This window comes from Xenopus laevis, chromosome 9_10L (genome assembly GCF_017654675.1).
Source record: "Xenopus laevis strain J_2021 chromosome 9_10L, Xenopus_laevis_v10.1, whole genome shotgun sequence".
Taxonomy (NCBI): domain Eukaryota; kingdom Metazoa; phylum Chordata; class Amphibia; order Anura; family Pipidae; genus Xenopus; species Xenopus laevis.
The window spans coordinates 65,162,655-65,182,907 of NC_054387.1; the positions used below are offsets into that span (position 1 = coordinate 65,162,655).

The 20,253-nt window shown below is 35.1% G+C and overlaps 1 protein-coding gene across 1 annotated transcript in view; it reads right to left on the reverse strand.

Annotated features, from left to right (window-relative positions):
• Positions 1 to 20,253, reverse strand: part of LOC108701836 (low-density lipoprotein receptor-related protein 1B) — a 676,036-nt gene that overhangs the window by 349,750 nt on the left and 306,033 nt on the right. Inside the window, exons 13-14 of the mRNA XM_041576281.1 lie at positions 11,391 to 11,610; positions 9,989 to 10,178 (exon numbers count right to left, since the gene is read on the reverse strand). Coding sequence (XP_041432215.1) covers positions 9,989 to 10,178; positions 11,391 to 11,610 — 410 coding nt within the window. The remainder of the gene's footprint in view (positions 1 to 9,988; positions 10,179 to 11,390; positions 11,611 to 20,253) is intronic.

The window sequence follows — 20,253 nt, forward strand, 5'->3', positions numbered from 1 at the left end:
GTAGGGCAGCAAACTTTATTTCTAAAGAGACTAAAAGCCATTTGTCTGGAAATGTGAATATTGCTCCTGAACATTTCTCTAAGCAATATAGAAAAGAAATATCTATAAACTGCTTTATTGTGTCCTTGGCACATTAGAGTAAATCTTTCTGTGAGATCTAAAAGCTACAACCTGCTAGCCTATTACAGCTATAATTCTTTGACTTTGAAGTTATTTGTATTATTAGTTATTATATTATTATTAAGATGTACAACAAAGTTTGTATTTTATTAAAATGGATAATTGTGGACCCTAAAGTTTGCATGTTTTTCAAAAAAAAAAAGAAAGAGAAAAAAGTACAGTATGTTCACATTTTCCCACTGTAAATTAACTTTTTTTTTGTTTTCAATGAATAACACAATTCATAGAATGCATTATGTCATGTTTTATATTCTGAAAACTTATAGGTGAGATTCAATTTGAGGATAAAACACTTTTTTCCTAATTCAGTTTTTTTCCATATACTTCAATTGAGTTAGGTTATAGTCAATTGAAAAAAATTAAGCTTGTCTCAAAAAAACTCAATAGAAGTCTATAGTGATATCTGGAACTAAGTTCCTTTCACATGAAAACATGTGACATCCTTAGCAAATTGAATCTGGATCAGAAATTCTATTCTATTTTATTTGTATGATAAAGAACATTTGCTCATATTTATCAAGCAATAACATGGGAACTAAGCATTTCATTGGCATACTGTATATTAGCAATGATAAGATATTTTATTAGTCAGCAAACTCAACAACTATATGTTTCTAAATCTTTAATTAGTCAGCATAATGTTCTTTAATCAAAGACCCCTGGGTTCACATGCTTAAAAGATAGTTGTGTTTGACAAAAGAAAAGTACTAGAATAGAAAATAAATACATTTTGTATGTCAGTCTGATGTACTGTAAGATTGCAGTAGCACATATTCTGCAGTTGTTGTTCTGGCCCCAGGCACAAAGCAGGGACAGTAAAAGAAAAGAAAAAGCAGAATATATGTACATACTGCCTGCTATAAATATTTAATTCATGTAAGTATATATTCAAGTGAGGTTATGTCCTCAGCCCTCTGTCAATAAACTGGAATCATGTAGTCCCCTTGTTCAATAGTTTTCAAGTTAAAATTGAATTAGAGCTGTTTACAAGACCATACAATTGAAAAAGCCTAGAAGCCAGTTAGACAGTGGGTTTTAAAAATACATTTTAACATCATTTAATTTGTGAACCCATTGGAGTCAACAGGAAGGAAACATGATTTTGTGGTTTAGGTGTTTTAGCTTCACAATAGCCTACATATTGCCCTACCATTCCCACTATACTACAGCTGTTCTTCAGAGAGAAATAATAATATAAATATAGTGGATCAGACACATTCTTCCCCTGTTTTTCTGTCTGTGACATCATAAAGCCCAGTTACAGGCTGGAGAGCCATCCAATTGGCTGGGCGCCCCAGTGCATCTTTGGTAGAGAGGGTGTGCCTGACTTTGAAACCAAATGTACAGGGTCTCCAACATAGCTTAACAAGGGTTCTATGCTGCAGCAGCCAGAGAGATCCAGATATGTGGTGTGTGATAATGCTGCTTAAGGAGGAGTTCCAGGAAGAAGCAAAAGAAAAGGCTGCATTTTGCTCTACTGGATAAAATGTGTGAGCTTCAGGAAGAGCCTGTTTCTACCTCTTGCCTGTAAATACTTGTGTGTTCCCCAGGAGGAGGACAGGTCTTTCTCGTATACCTGCCATGTGGGAGCAGCTACTACTTTCAAAGGAAAAGGTACCTTGGTGCAGGTAGCACAACCTGGGGACATAAGAGCTCTTGGGAAAGTGACATTGAACTGACCGGAGTGATTCTGCATTTATCCACCCATTGTGGAACTGTGACATTGAGAGACTATGCCAGGGGTTGATTGCCCACACAGGTTTCCCAGAGTAAAAGCTATATTGTGTAATTTACATTTACAGTTACTAAATACAGTTTATAAAAAATGTATATTTGTTATATTGCAAACTGTGTGTGTTTTATTTTTCCTAGTGGAAATTCCCTGAGGTGTGCTCCTCAGTGTTTCCTAGATGGAGGCACTGCGCTGTAAAATTCAGTTCCCAGTACTTTTCATACGCAAAAGGGACTCAGGGCTGTGGATTGCAAAGCTGGGTTAATTGCTATTTAAAGAGACAGTAACCAAAGTAGGGTTATATATATATATACTGAATATGTAGGCTAAGGGGCCTGTTCCCTCCCTCAACCCATGATGAGATTAGTTTCTCATTGAATGATTACTATTTCATTTAACGTTGCGGCTGAATTAATCAAAGAGCAGGGGAATTGCTATGCAAGTATAGTTTTATGTTATCTCTCTGCTCAGGCTATGAGCCAACCTATGGGATGTTTAATTCAGTTTTAAATCTTCAATATAATCCTGAGGGTGCTTCTAATTTTTATTCTTTTATAACCTCTTTTACCTCTCTCCAGTTTTTGGGACTTATGGGTAAAGCAATTCAAACCTCTGATGTTTTCTTTCATGATGTAATTTCCTTTGGTTCCCACTTGACTGATGCTATCCAATGGGAATGACTTCTGTCATAATTGAATTCATTCCCCTACCCATTTCGACTAATGCACATCCGAGAGCCTATGCTATACAGCACTCCATTAATGTTGAGTCACTCAATCAAAGTCGGAACAGGATGAAGCGCTTTGGGAACAGATTTAACAGACTTTATTGATGAATCATTTTCTGCTAAATTGTAAGTGCAAAATAAGGTTTGGATACAGTTTTACAGGATGGGAGCGTGCCCCTTCTTTTATGTTTATTTGTAGACTTTGCCTGCTTGGGACAGCAGATTAAAGAGGCAGCAACCCACATGGATCATTTGTTGGAGTTTTCTGATAATTTCCTTTTAACCCTTGGAATATCAAACATTTGTATCTGACCTTCAGAGTATTTGGACTATGTTTGTAATATTCGTTTTCACACATAACTCCCTTAAACCAGTTAGAGCCCTTTTTCCCTTATATATTTGCAACTGCAAAGTTGTATTGTTTTATTAATATTTTACACAGGGAACTTATCTCCTGTGTCAAGACCACATCAGGGTGAAATAAACAAAAAAAGGACCTTATTTATCAAATGCATAGTTTTAGAGGTTTTTTTTTTTTCAACCGTGACTAGTCACATTTTAAAAGCATGAATAAAATGATAAAAGCACAAACTTATAAAAGTACAGAAAGAAAATGAAAACCTCAAAACCCTAATTTTTGTAGGAATTTTTGTGCACTTACAAGAAAAAAACTCGATTTGCTTGAATCATTCAAGTGTTTGGGCAAAGCCCTCCGAAAAAAACTCGAACATCAAGTGGGCTGTTAACCTCTTAAAATGGTTCAGGGCACCTCTGCCATTGATGTCTACAGAACCTCAACAGGTTTTAGGTTATGTATTTTCAGATTTAAGCTATTTTCAGGGTCGGGGTATAATAATTCTCAAATTATTTTTTATCTGAAAATGCAACTCGAAAACTTGAATTTTTGTGGAAAAAACAATCCGAATCTGCCACTTTATAAATATATACATTTTTATGGTTTACATAAATGATTCTACTATATAATGCTTAGCTCAAAAAAGTTTAATGCCAGAAAACAATTATAAAGTTAATAAATTGGCCCCTAAGCATCCAAAATCATTTGATAAACTTCCCGCTCTTTATATTTCAAACTCATACACATGTAAAGCTTTTTTTTATTGAATTGTATATCTGAACAATTGGAGCTACACTTACAAACCTAACTTAAGGATTGTCTTAATGTAAATACTGCCACATAATTAAAATAAATGCTATTAAAAATTAAGGATGTTGTGGAGACAGTACATTTGCTAATTAAATCAATAACATCAAGCATGAAATTGAAGATGAGTAATTTGATTCCCATGTTGACTCTTTGCAACCTCAGGCATATCATTATTTTTTTACTATGTCTCCTGTACACAAACCACACATTATGGATTACTGGCATCATAAAATGAAAGGGAATATTAGCTAAACAGAATGTTTTACTGCAATATTCAGTGCAACAGGGATTAAAAATAATGTGCAACTCACACTGAAAAATGCAGTACTTCACACTAAGGAATAAAAAGCACCTATTTGGCTGATGTTACATATAGGTGTTCTTTTAGTCGATGATTAGAGTTTTGTATAATTTGGGCATTTTTTTCTCAAAGAAAAAAGCTCAGCTGCTGATCTCTGTGTTGTTATAGATTTTTGTGTAACTGCTGCACTGAGCATATAGCTGTAGAGCCTTAGAGGGAGTGCAAAGACTAGAGGGGCCATTTATAAACATAAGAGCAGTGTGCAAAGTGCAACACTTCTGACATGAATCACCATGTTACACAAAATGCACCATATGAACCTATAATTTTTGCTTAATTGCGGCCTCTCTCTTAGTTGATTCAGCTGCAATTTCACCCGAAGCATCAAGGAGAATGCCATTGCACTTACTGTACATTTTGATACAAACTGGGTGAACGTTGTGTCTCACATTTTTAAGAGTGGATGTTTGCTTAACTTTTGGAATGTACTGTATGTTTACAGTGGAATATGCAATAGATTCAGTGTGGGTGGTGGGTGCTCCAGTGTTCCTCAGATTGGTAAGAAGCCTAATGACCCCAATACATTTAGGGGCCGATTCACTAAGGGTCGAATATCGAGGGTTAATTAACCCTCGATATTCGACTAGGAATTAAAATCCTTCGACTTCGAATATCGAAGTTGAAGGATTTAGCACAGATAGTTCGATTGAACAATCGAAGGATAATTCCTTCGATCAAACAATTAGATCCTACGAATCGAATTCCTTCGATCAAAAAAAGTTAGCCAAGCCTATGGGGACCTTCCCCATAGGCTAACATTGACTTCGGTAGCTTTTAGATGGCGAACTAGGGGGTCGAAGTTTTTTTAAGAGACAGTACTTCGACTATCGAATGGTCGAATAGTCGAACGATTTTTACTTCGAATCATTCGATTCGAAGTCGTAGTCGAAGGTCGAAGTAGCCCATTCGATGGTCGAAGTAGCCCAAAAAAAACTTTGAAATTAGAAGTTTTTAACCTTCGAATGCTCCACTCGAAGTTAGTGAATCGGCCCCCTGGTGTAAGAAAAAAAATACCCTTTAACTGAAATGCATTTGGTGACTTATATGACTCTGCAGAAGGAGTGTTATCAACTGTTTTGTAAAAAAAAAAATTCTCCCATAAAAGAATCCCTTTAAACACTCAGCGTGTTTCAGATTATAAAGTGAATCATAAATATAGAAACAAAGCAAATGTTAACGTATTGCCAAAAATGCAAGCTGTTTTAAATACGATAGAGATGAAGATCTGACCACATTTAGTTCTTCTGCTCATATATATTAATGTGATTGACTAAATTTACTAAACTGGTCTGTAGTTGGATTTATATAACCTAGCTGTGCTTTAAAACCCACCTTATAGGATGCAACAGGTGACTTGTGACCATGTGACTTTTCTCTGAGACTGCTTGAAGAGATTACATTATATGTATGTTTGATGGATGTTTTATTGCCATTATGAGACTGTAAAAATCAACCTGTATTTAGCTTTGTTTAGAATACAATACATAATGTATAGAAACAGAAATAAAACACAGCAGCAGCTGTACTTGTATGTACTCTATATGAATCAGCAGCACTTCTCAACATGAATAACTATTATAAATGAGCAGATGGCTTTGCTGTATGCGTTAGTGTCTTTGCCTGATGGGAATGGAGGCATGCTTACAAGAAACTTCAAGCAATTGACAAGATATTGCAGCATTGTTATTATGGACACAGGCATATTTTAAAACTGTTTAAACTTGCAGCCAATCCCAAACTGAGTTTATACTTCAACACTTAAACAATAAGGGCTACAAATAGAGTATATACACAAATCAGCTGTATACCTGTACCTGAAGACTGCAATCAAAAAGTTGTGGCCGTCTGCTCACTTTGTAAGGGCATTGTAACACAATAGGAGCATATGGCAATTGATAAGGAAGGGTATTGTCAGACAGTGGTAGCTTAGGCAAGTTTAAGGCTAGTGCCACAAGAGGAGTGAAATTGACATGCTGAAATTCACAGGCCGAAAATCAGCTTGGGTGCAGGCACATGTGGCTGATTTCAGTGTAAGAAAAGTTTTCCATTTCTTCAATGAAATGGTTGTCTACATGCTGCCTACCCCTCATGAATACAACAAAGGCAGCAGCCCATTAAATTGGGTTATTCACCTTCCAACCACTTTTTTCAGTTCATTTGTTTTCCGATTGTTCCCCAGAAATAAAAACTTTTTTCAATTGCTTTCCATTTTTTTTTTCTATTACTATTTTTTCAAAATCTATGTTTAAAGTTGTTTAATGTCCCTGTCTTTGGTGTTTAAATCTGTCAGCTCAGTAATTCATGTGCATAATCTAAACAACTATTATATCAATTCTAACAGCTGCCGTTCAGCAGGGCCAAAAATAAGAAATGTATCAAATAAATGTATCAATTTAGAACAGTTTACAGGGTGAAAAACTTTACATTTCAATATTAGAAAAATGGTCACACATACTGTAGAACATAGAAAGTAATTTCTTGTAAACTATCTGAAGCCAACTGAACTGAAAAAGTGTTGGAAGGTGAATAACCCCTTTAAAAGAGTATATGCAATTCTCTACACATTTTTGAGCACAGAGACTTATATATAATATATATTTTGCTTCTAATTGTTATATTATGCAAAGGACAAAACATGTAGGTGCAACAGCTGTTCAAACAATGTATTATTTCTTATCTTTAGGGCCGCCTAGTACATTGTCACAGTTACATATGCTGATTCTGCAATTGTGTCTTAAGAAGAACTAAGTAATAATGAATTCTATTCTTATTTTCTCTGTGTTCAATTTATTTTATTCCATAAGTGCAAGCCTACTGTACTTTTCATCCCATAATAGAAAAGGCTTCTCTGTAATCCTATGTTCAACTCACTGCACTGAATTGAAAGCAAGCTTGTTTTCTGGCAAATTAAAAACAATTGATCGTTGAACTACAGCTTTGAAACACGTAAATGTGTCATTATTTTCTGTGTAGACTTTTGGCTCTAGGGAAGGGGCAATGAAACCCCTTTATAAATGCATTATAAAGATGCAGAACATCTTATTCAGTTATGAAAATATAAATTTCAGAGAAATATATCTCTTCTGGGGTTTTTTCTAAGTCATATACTTAATTGGAAATGTTCCAACAGCTTGTGAAAAATTTTGCCAAGGAATTGCACAGAATTCATCCTTAATCAATGAAATGTTATTATCTCACTAATCCATCAGGCTTGGGACTTTAGCTGACCCTCAACAAATCAGTTTATATTTATTCCAATGTATATTCCATGTCACTGGGATATATATATATATATATATATATATATATATATATATATATATATTTATATATATATTTATATATATATATATATATATATATTTATATATATATTTATATATTTTTTCCTACTTTTAGTTATAAAAATTGATTTAGATATTCATGTGCATGCTTTCCAGAATCAATGCTACGCCATGTAACAGGTCCGCTATTGATGAAATTTCAGTTTTATTCATTTAATAAGGAAACGTAGTTACAGATTCAAAGGACCATAATTTATGTGTTATTAAGTGTTATTCAGCAGCTCTGCAGTGTAAATGGGATGTCCAGGCAAACAGGCTTTTGGATGTCTCCTTAAGTTGGCATGGTTCTCCATATGTCCCAGAAGCATATGTTAAAATTAAAATTGATATGGTGTGATACTACCCATAGTACACAAAAGGGGTCATTTGATACAGGGCAGGGCAGGGTGCATAGTACAAAAAATGGACACAACCCACCATGTTTTTGCATTAAGTGCATGCTTGCTGGATAAACTGGTCATGTTCCTATGTATATAGCGTTTCCTGTATTTTATTTAAGTCTCAAAATACCAGGCTTCTACACACAATATAGCGTGTTTTTCCAATATACCAATGAACATCACAGAAAAAAAAATATCCTGTATTTTGTGTGGAATTTTCCAAACGCAATGCAATTTTTTGGTGTCACCCAAACTCAGCTCCCTTGCATGTGTGTGTCTTGTTTTTTTTTGTACCTTATTTAGTCATTAAATGGCATTTTGATAAAAAGGTTAAATCAATGCAAGTAACTGTTAATAACATGCAATTTTTGGTGGATTTTGCTCTTGCACTGGTAAAATGTAAAACTGATTTTCTCCATTGTTGTTCCCACATTTTATCACATTGTCAAATAATAAATTACCTTTTCAAGCCTGAGCTAATTACTTCAGTGTTTAAGAAAGCCTGCTTGGACACAATCCATCTTAACAACTACCAATTATTTCTTTTGTAAATAAATATATTCACAGAGCTTCCTAAGACTTCTGTATTCTTGACTTCTTTCACTCTGACTTTCACCCAGCTCACACAGGCATGACAGCTGTATATTAAGGTCACCATTCATATACAAAGACCAAGAATGTTTTCCCTTCTTTTTTGATCTGGAAACCACAATCCACTCTAACAATTTTACTCAGTTTTAGTCCTGCTATATCTTTAGTTGTAATTCAGAATCATTTTTCTAACACATCTTTCAAAGTTATTAAACACTTCATAGGTGTGCCCCCAAGGGTCTTTCTTGTACTCAATTTTTATTTTTTATATTATATTTTTGTGTTGATCCCATTCATATGTCTTAATCCTACCAACAGTATGTTGTAACTTATCTTTATCCAATACAATCTAACTTCTGTTGAGCTACTCACATATAGAGATGAAGGTAATTAACCTAGGGGAAAAGCCAGTACAGGTATGGGACCTGTTATCCAGAATGCTCTGGACCTGGAGCTTTCTGGATAATGGATCTTCATACCTTAAGTCTACTAGAAAATCATGTAAATATTAATAAACCCAATAGGCTGGTTGTGCTGCCAATAAGGATTAATTATATCTTAGTTGGGATCAAGTACGAGGTACTGTTTTATTATTACAGAGAAAAAGGAATTCATTTTTAAAAATGTGGATTATTAGATTGTAATGGAGTCTATTGGATCTTTCTGGATAACAGGTTTCCGGATAATGGATCCCATCCCAGACCATTGTTTCTTAAAAACCTTAAAACAGCACCCAGTTTGTAAATTCATCCAGGTTGAAGATGTTCCTTATATCTGTAATTGGTTGTAATCATACTTTTTTTTTTTTTTTGTTTTTTTCATATATATATAAAAACATTACATATTAGGAAATTAGTTATAAACATTAAGCACCTTTATATTGTAAATCAATTATTAAAATATCAAATGTGTATTTTGAGTGTAAGCAAGCATGCATACATATGTTCCTTTATGTATTCATGTTTTAAGTACATAAAATATAAATGAAAACAGTCACATTTCCTTTATTTATCTATGTTTAATAAGTTCTCTCATAATACCTCAGAATTACGTTATTGAATGTTTCCAGGTAAAACTTGCCTGCTAATTTTTATTATTTAGATACACCTTTTGACCAGGCCATACGTTTTTCTAAAATCTGGTTATTTACTGCTTTGTAATTTGTCGCCAGTGAAGTAAGTAGTGAAAAGCAGTGATTTGACTGGTTTCCAGTTTTAAAATGTGTTAATTGTTTTTCAGGTCTTTGTCTAAATCTCAAGTAGTGAAAATTCTGTCACAGCTGTGCTGCCATTTGGTGGCTGAAAACAGAAGTAGGTAATACTACAGAAGGTTTATATTAGGTGAGATATCCATTAAAAATTATCCATAAAAAGTTCAGTGTCTAGCCTAGGAAAACCAAAAATGTGATCCTAGTTCTGACTAAATACAGTCCTTTAAAAATATTTTATATTTTATAAATGTTACCAGAGAAACATATGCGTGATGTCCATTACTGAACAATATCTTACCTTGCTGTTTTCTGGGGTCATAGATTTGAAGACCAAATAATGGTGGCCTTTCCTGCCTCAGTAGTGTAATGTTTTTATTTCTGAGGTCCAGCTGAAATATCGACCCATTCATATAGTCTGTCCAAAAAACATAAGGTCCGTGATGAGAGAGTCCAAAAGGATGATTCAACTCTCTCCCACTACCCACTACCTGAAAAAATAAAACATCAGGTGATAGATAATAATAATGTAATTAAAATGTTCAATTGGTGTTTCATCAAGAGTGACAAGTTGATGGAATATGGAATTCTTGATGAAGCAACACTGGTTGCCTGCAAAGCTCTACATTACCAGAATTCTAGAAATGTAAAGTTTGCTATTGCAAGTATTCAAAACAACAGTTAAAGATACACAAAATCCAGAAGTTTTTTTTTAACAGATTAAAATTTTACTGAAGGCAACACCAAAATCATATAATTATGATAACTGTATATAAATAATAACATGCACTTAAAATGACCTCTGTCTGTATGTTATTGTATGCGAGCATTTGCAATAACTTCCAGTCTATCAGTACATGCAACAATGTTTTTCAAGTAATAATAATCTCTAGATGTACTTAGGGTATGTCACGAGAAAGTTGGAAAATGAAAGTAGACCATTGTTAATTGTACACCAACTGGTCTTTATTTGCAGTTGTTGGTAAAATGCCATGGTTTAACTGATATTGACTGGTTAGTCAAAGCAGTCAACACAGTGATATACCAATATGCAAATAAAACTTCTGGTGTCACTGCACCAAAGTTAAGTAGCACCAAGCTAAGTTTATAAGCATATCCGCCCATCTAACAAAAATGTTCAACAATTAGTTTTTATTCTAAGAGAGTTTCATTCGGATAAATAATCTCCATCAGATTTTTGCATTGTTCTTACACCTAGCTATAATTAGAATGTACTATTTTAAGGCATCCTCGTGGTTTAATTTTATGCAAATGTGTTTGTCTGTTTGCTCATTTGCACTTACTGAAGCACATCTGAATATGCATCATTGGTGAATTTTACTAATCAACTCAAAATATGTTATCGGACTACAAATCAAATACAATTTTGTGCAATTCCAGTATGTCTTCTTATACAAATATAAGAGACCATGTTAATTGCCAAATGGATGCTGGAATTTGCTGAACCAGCAGAACTAAGTTGCAGTCTTTAATTCCCATTTTATATAATATAAATTTCTTGAGTCTGCCTTCAGGAAAAATTAAATAAACATACTGCACTGGTTTTAAATATAAAATCAATAAATGTCTTGCATTGAGTAAACAAGTAACTGCTTGGTAAAGCCATGCAAGCATTCTATTTGTTAATGGTTCTGAATAATATTTGGTAGATGGTCCTTGCTGAAAGCTCACATTTCATTTACCTTTCTGAAAGTTCCATTTAAGTATATCTGTTCAATGTGGTCATAGAAAGCATCACACCAGTACAAAATGCTGTTTTCATGGTCTAGTGATAACCCATTCGGCCATAACATATTTGATGTCACAAAGATCTGTCGGTTAGAACCATCCATCCATGCTTTCTCAATTCTTCCCATGCTGTCATCTATTTCATCTTCTTCCCAATCTGTCCAGTACATCCAACTAAAAGAGAATAATGAAATACAAACATCTCATCAATAAAGGCATTGAATAAACTTATTTAATTGATTTTAAAAGAGGACACATAATTAAGCAACTTATGACTTTTTTAGTCACACCAGTTGCCCTGCAGTTTTTATCTTTGTCACTTATACCTTATGTACTGTACTGTATATATGTATACCATATACCAAATGCACTTTAAAGTAGTTGAGGTCAGTGCTTGAATAAGAGTTTAAAAAAGCGGAGGAATGCTACTTGCACCACACGTAGCGCAACACGCCAAATCAGCTCCCCCCCATAATTATAAGCCACACTCATGGTTATAATAAGCCTCACCCACAAAGAATGATGTACAGTACATAAACAGTTATTCACCATTTGAAGGTACTGTATGGTACAGTGGCCAACTGTTGGTAATACATTTGCAGATCTAGTTGGGCAGTTTGACCAATTTTGACCATGCTGTGACACCTCTCATGATGTTTGGCATCCCTGAGGGGCAGTTTTAGACAGCCCATGCATTTACCTATACCAGTTCACAGTCCTAAAGTGCTGATACCCTTTCTCATCAGGGGATAGGGCAATGGTAACTTAAGAAGTGAGTGGAACATCGGCTTTAATTCGAACTAAATTAAACTCTTGGCTCTAATGAAAAGAAATGTAGTAACTGACCATGCACGCAGATGCCCAAAGATGCCAAGATTCACTATTATACGGTTGCCTTAATATTCTTTCTTGGTATCCAGTCTGGAGGAATGCATAGTACATATGATCTTGCTTGTGATATGCAACATAAATGCTACTTGTTTTATGAATGTTTAGGTCAGTTTAATGGAATATACTTTCTAAATATGCAACATGGTAAAAGGGTCATAGGTATCACAATTTATTTCTGTTATTCCCTGACCCTGTATATTACATTTCAGATACACATGATTACAGGTGCAAATGTTTTTAAAACAATTGATTGTTATAAGCTTTCAACAATTTCTAGTCCCATGACTTACCACTTACTGTACATGCCTTAAAGGGATACTGAATCAGTTAATAGTGCTGCTCCAGCAGAATTCTGCACTGAAATCCATTTCTCAAAAGAGCAAACAGATTTTTTTATATTCAATTTTGAAATCTGACATGGGGCTAGACATATTGTCAATTTCCCAGCTGCCCCAAGTCATGTGACTTGTGCTCTGATAAACTTCAATCACTCTTTACTGCTGTACTGCAAGTTGGAGTGATATCACCCCCTCCATTTCCCCCCCCCAGCAGCCAAACAAAAGAACAATGGGAAGGTAACCAGATAACAGCTCCCTAACACAAGATAACAGCTGCCTTGTAGATCTAAGAACAGCACTCAATAGTAAAAACCCATGTCCCACTGAGACACATTCAGTTACATTGAGATGGAAAAACAGCAGCCTGCCAGAACGCATTTCTCTCCTAAAGTGCAGGCACAAGTCACATGATCAGGGGCAGCTGGGAAATTGACAAAATGTTGAATATAAAAAAATCTTTTTGCTCTTTTGAGAAATGGATTTCAGTGCAGAATTCTGCTGGAGCAGCACTATTAACTGATGCATTTTGAAAAAAATATTTTTTTCCCATGACAGTATCCCTTTAACAGTGGTAGATGTGTGGGGGTTTAAGGGCATGTGCATTGTAGTGGAACAAGGAATCACCATTTCATAAACAATTGTAGTAGAAGGTGGACCACCAATCTGGGGAGGGGATTTCCCTGGGAACATTATAAAATAAAGTGAAGTGTTGAATCAGGAGTCTTTGTTTGATGAAGCTCATGGCTTGAAGATCCCAGCATCATAGGCCCCAAATGATATATTTGTTAGTAAGGCCAGCTAGTATTAGGGTAGGTTCATAGGAACTCACTGTAGTTGGTAAGAGATACATGTAGGTCATCTAGCTGAGCCACAGTGAATGGCTGAGGGGTATCTTGGTTCTTACAAAACAAAATTAATGCAGACATCCACAAAGCAAAGAGGACAATAAAGTCTCAGCGTGACTTGCAGGAAGTCACAGTTAACCACAAAGAGTTGTAGTGTCTTAATTGTGTTAATCACTTGTGCAGTAGTTGAGATATGAATAAAAGTGTATCTGTTCTGTACACACAGTGCACTACTGTTTGAAATCTCTGCTTATTTAGGAAAAATATGTGCAAGCTAGAAAACATTGATTTAAACAGGCAATGGTTTCCCATTTAAATATCTATTATACTGTAGATATACATCTGTCTCTATGTGCATTCATGTAATAGTATGTGCAGAGTTGCAGCTAATTTTGGAGGTGGTATTTCCAATTAATTAATATTTCTAATAGAACAAATAGCCATGAGATGCAATATTTGTGAATAATAAACAAACAATGTCTCATTTAGAAAATGTTCACCAATGTTCTATCCATTTCAGAACAACATCTCAAGTCCTGACCTAATTTCCAGGACTCAATCACCACCCTAGGACCATCAAGCATGTAATCCTCAAAGATAAATTTACCAGCTAATTTGCAGCGTAGTTTTCTTGCAGGAGGTAAATAAACGATTTAGCAGTAAACTATGGGAAAATGCTATAGGTCTAGGTATATAATCAATATGCAGTATTCCAGCAAAATGTAAATAATTCATGCCTATAAAGATCTTAAGTGGTATCTTAAGGGCAATTCGCTGTTTACTGCGTTTTATTTTGCTGTACAGATAATACTTTGCAAAAAGGAAAGGGCTATCTACTTCTGCAAAGTAGCAGCAAGAGAGAAGCAATTTAAATACCACAGTCTTTAAACATGGCAATAAATCTCAATGAAACTTCATTACATTAAGCAGTGTCAGCCACCACTATCATCTAACATCTCTTGTCTAAATGTGATTCAGACAACCTTCTTGGTCCAGGTCAATATTTTTCCCACAATGTTGAGAGAAGATAAATCAATAAAAGTCTTAAACATTTATGTTGCTTGTTAAATGGCAATTACTATTCCTTTTTTTTCTTGTTAATGTTACAACTGGGTTGTCAGGAGTTGAGAGGCAATGCTACCTAATATGCCATAAGAAAAATATAAATTTGATTTAAAGGAACAGTAACACCAAAAAATTTAAGTGTTTTAAAGTAATGAAAATATCATGTACTGTTGCCCTGCACTAGTAAAACCGATCTGTTTATTTCAGAAACACTGCTATAGTTCATATAAACAATGCATTTTACTAATTTTTAGTTGAAACGGAACCGGACAGATTTGCCCATTGTTACAGGTGACCATTATACACAGACCATGCAGGCTTATGATGAGATGATTATTAGAACATTCTCTTGCTTTAAATATGCCATTAGCTATTAAGAAATGAGTAAATGTTAAAGTGTTACTTTAAAGCACCTTAGGTGGTACACATGTGTAGTGGAGTAAAATCAGAATTTAGAGAGTAAAAACACTGTCCATATGGCATACCTGGACATGAGACACAATTACACTATAGTCTGAGTAGAACCCCACAGGCCCGGACTGAGAATTAAAATAGGCCCTGCCATTTCAGGTACATAGAGGCCCAATCAGCCCACACAGAGGCCCAAACAGCCCTCACCAGCCCACTGAATACTGACTTTCTATGGGACCTTATAGCAGCCCCTCTGGCATTTGCCAGAACCCACAGATTGCCAGTCCGGGCCTGGAACCCCATGCCAGAGAGCCAACCAGGGTCTGAGATTAGTTATTATGGAGGGAGGTTGCAAATTGTTATGCACCCGCCAGTGATTATATTAACTAACCTCAGACCTCAGTCAGTACTCTTCTTCACTGAAAAAAAGGCAGGAATCCTTTCCTTTTCCTTTTAAAGAACCAACTCCAATGTTGCCAAGCAAAAAGTAATTTTTGGTAACACATTCCAGTATGATGGGTGTTGTGGTAGAACAACACAGCAAATGAAACATAAGCTAAGGTGGGGGAAGGGGGTAGGAAAAAGTTAAATGACACTATTTCAACTGTAAACTAGGAAAAGGCTCTTTGTAATTGTGCATTTTTCAGCATAAAATTGGAGCAAATCTGAAAACCATCAAGAATAAGTGTAACAAAAGATAATTTAGTAATGCACATTCAAATTATGGATATAAAGTGATTGGGATCTGGGCAATTAATCTCTATTAATACCAAAAAAATAGACTGCTATGATACTATATATTCTGTATCATTGAAATCCCTGCCTGATTTAGTACTATTTTTTCTATTTTTTCTTCAAAGAATTTATTCATCTCAGTAGAAACTTGTACTTTATCTTCACAAAATCAATCCTGTTTTTTTAGAAACCTTAAAACATGGTGCTTCAAATTGCATAATGCATGTTATCAATAAATATCCCAAACATTTTTGAGAATATCTTTAACTACTGTATTATATTACAACGTATTTGATAAACCCATTGTTACCACTGAGTGTCAACTTTTCCATCTCAGTAACAGAATAATTTTTAATCAAATAAGACCATAAACTGGATATTTATATAAACATGGAAACACTGCTACTCTTTACCCATACAGTACAATAATTAATCAACGGCTACTTTGTTTCCGAAAGCCTTTTATGAATAACAAGGTACCAAGCAGTTATCAGTACATGAGGTTAGTGACCAACATTTTCTGTTCTAGAAAGTGGTGTGTACTGTGCAAGAAAACCAATGAACTTTGGTCCTGAGTAGAATCTTACACAATTATTTCAATAAACAAATATCAGAGAACTTGCTCCCAATAATTGCTTTAAAAAAACAAACTAGAATAAAATATAATATGTTTAAATAATTGTCTAGGTTTCTGTATGTGTATGATATGTGTTTTTGCATGAGTTTGATAACAGACCATTACAAATATGGTCATTGTTCTGCAGTTAATAAACATTCCTGTAAGATAATCTTCTGTCCTAGAAGATGAATATCCATATGTTTGTGCAGGCATATGGATAACAAAAGCTATCTGTCATGTGTCATGTGTTCATTGTAGACACAGGGAAAGTACAGATTCCAACACTGGTTTGTGAATCATTTTACAAAAATGGAACAAGATAAAGCAAGGTTAACTGAAGCATCTGGCACATGGAGTCACACTCTGTCCCAACACAGTTGTGTAGTATAAGTACTGAAACTTGCTTAGACTGTAAAGCTTTCTGCCAGTAAAATAGCTATTTAATTTGCAAGAGAGTTATTCATTTGTAAAACTACCACTGTTTATTAGATCTTCTGTGCAGAGAAAACTGTTTCATCAAAATGAACAGTAAGATGTCCATTCATCTGAAAGAATGCTGAAGCAGAACTTGGTACATCGCTTTGATTAAATTTCAGGTTTTTGTAGAATTCTGATTCAAAGAAATCCTTTCAGTTGATGTAAATATTTCAGGCCCTGATTCTTCTCTGTGAATTTATGGGTTTTTTTCATGGGGGATATAAAATACCCAGAGGTGTAACCACTCCTCTAGTTGATAAAAATGGTGCAATGCAATAAGAAACAAACACTCAGGGGCAGATTTACATAGGGTCGAATATCGAGGGTTAATAACCCTCGATATTCGACTGCCGAATGTAAATCCTTCAACTTTGAATATCGAAGTCAAAGGATTTAGCGATATTCCTGCGATTGAACGATCAAAGGAATAATCGTTTTATCGAACAATTAAATCCTTCGCATCGAACGATTCGAAGGATTTTAATCCATCGATCAAATGATTTTCCTTCAATCAGAAAATTGTTAGGAAGCCTATGGGGACATTGGCCTCAGTAGATTTTAGGTGGTGAACTAGGAGGTCGAAGTATTTTTTAAAGAGACAGTACTTCGACTATCAAATGGTCGAATTGTCGAACAAAGTTGTAGTCGAAGGTTGAAGTAGCCTATTCGATGGTTGAAGTAGCCATATTCGACCATTCAAAATTCAAAGTATTTTTTCTTCTAATCCTTCACTCGAGCTAAGTAAATGAGCCCCTCAGTGAGGAAAAGGTTTATCATGTAAAAACCCATAGAAAAGATTGAATTTGTGATGCAATTAAATTCTGAAAAACTTACCTCACTGTTTATCATGTGAGAATTAGTGATGGGTGAATTTATTCGCCAGGCGCAAATTTGCGGCGAATAAATTTGCAAAACGCCCGCGAAAAACGGATGCCGGCGCCAAAAACGGGCGCCGGCGTCGAAAAAATGGGCGCCGGCATCAAAAATGGGTGCCGGCGTCAAAAACGAGATGCCGGCGCCGTTTCGCAAATTTTTAGCCGTTTCGCGAATTTTGCAAATTTTTCGGCGAAGCGAAACGGTGAAATTCGCCCATCACTAGTGAGAATTGATAAACTGGAACTGGAACATAAAAAAAAATGCAAACCATTTTAAGCCTTTCAAAGACCTCTTTAGTCTACCACCTAGCTATTTATATAAATTATATATGCAAAAAAAGTCACCTACAATCCAACATAGGGAGATAACTAAGCTGTCTTGCATACCATACTGCACTGTAATCCACCAATGAAAGGGTATGAATGAGGATTTTAAAGTTTTTAGTGTTTGCTATAATCACAAGAACAAAAAAATACCTACGGAATCAGCATTAAAAAATTATTAAACGTGTTGTTTCTTGAATTCTATCATATTTCTAAATACTAGAATCAGAAAAACTAAACTTCATCAACACAAAAATCACATTGACACATTCATTTTTAAAAAAGGTGACAAAACAAAATACTTGCCATTGGAATGTAAGAAATACACCTCCAATCGTGCTTTGAAGCATAGAAGGATTTAGCTGCCATTTTTTTCCAATTATTTGATTTTCACTTTTGATTGATAAATAAAATAAATACTGAATGTATACAATTATGCAAAAAAAATTACCAAGTACACAATGGCAAGTGAAGCAGAGTCAACCCTGCACGTTTATTGCATCAAGCGATGTAATGTTTCAAAGGGATCCACCCCCATTTATTACATCACAGGATGCAATAAATGTGCTGGGGTTTTCCCTGCTTTACTTGCCATTGTGTGCTTGGTAATTTTGTTGCATACTTGTGGGAGAGTTCAACCTCTCTAACCAACACTAGGCAGTTCTATAATTGTTGGAAAATTGTTTCTTTTTGAATTTATACAATTAGCATTTTCTTTTAGGCTGCTGTTTGCAGTATTTATACTGTTAAAAAAAACTATTTTGATAGAGGATCACTATCTTTTACATAGCTTGAGAAATGCACTGTTTTTTCTGCAATGATGCCTGGCTATCAGATGGTGATGTGTACTGTATCTGGCTGCTGTTTATTACACAGCATGATAAATAGGCCCTTATCTTTCTCCTGAAACATCTTTATATTTATCTTGGATCTACCAGGGATTATATCTTTTATTATTTGTAACTTAAAATTAGTATTTGTTTTTTACAGGCATATGAAATATAAACACAGTCACAAGTATATCACATTGATATTCAGTTTTGCAGATTACAATTCAGTTTAGGTATTAACATGTTATACAGCCTTGAGACATGATATGCAATTGAAGCTTGATTATACATACACTTCTTATGCCTATTACATTACTCAGCTAAATGTTGTATTATGTTATTTAAACCAGAATCAATCTGATAACCAGAAAAAAAAGGAAAAAGAAGGGGGGGAAGTGAAAGGTGCCCTTAGGGGAGGAATCAAAGAGTACCATCCTATTTTTTGTGTGATTTTTAGCCTGTATCACTATATAAGGGTATTGTTTCTAGACTTTTGGGTGGATATTATATAATGGTTCCAATTAGACCATATTTTCTACCAATTATCCCTACGCCCTCTTATATTTGCAGTAATGTACTTAATGTAATGTAATTTCCCTCATATCTTTCACTCTGTGTATTATATCTGATATTCCAGGTGGGTGTATGCTTCTCCACTGTGAGGTAATTGCCAGTCTAGTTGCTGTTAGAATAACATTTGTAAGCCTCTGTTCGGAAGTAGAGTTATCTGGGATAGGTTCGCCCACTAATGTGGTATATATATCTAGATGGATATCCATGAGTAGTATCTAAGTAAGCATATCTTCAACACCTTTCCATAATACTGTAATTATGGGCCATTCCCACATTATATGTTGCAAAGAACCCCTAAGAGCTCAGTTTCTCTAGCACATTGGGGAAGTGCCTGGGAAGATCCGACTTAATTTCACAGGAATGTCATACCAGAAAAACACAGAGGACCTGTCTAGGGACTACCAATGGGAAAGTCTCTAACAAATACAAAATCTTAGGGAGGACAGTTATCTTGAGCACTGTGATGTGTCCCAACCAGGAAATTGTATAGGGTCTCCATTTAAGCAAAAATTACTTGTTTTCCTGCATTAGGGTAAGGACACACTGGACGATTTGTCACCAACGTTTTAAAAAAGTAAATCGCAGCGACAAGACGATTGTCTTTTTTGAACAGACGATTCACAGCGACTATTGGCACAGAGCGATTTGTATCCCATTACTCTGTGCGGTACGTGCTCCACCCAAACCGGAAACGGTTTGTGCTTCCCGCTGTAACCTGGCGTCTTTACGTTCTTGCGTCATTGCGTTCGCATTGTAATTTGAATACAATTGCTGCTACTTATCTGTATGTGTGTGCGTGTCTAGGAGATTTCAGTGCTTTTCTAAGTACATGCT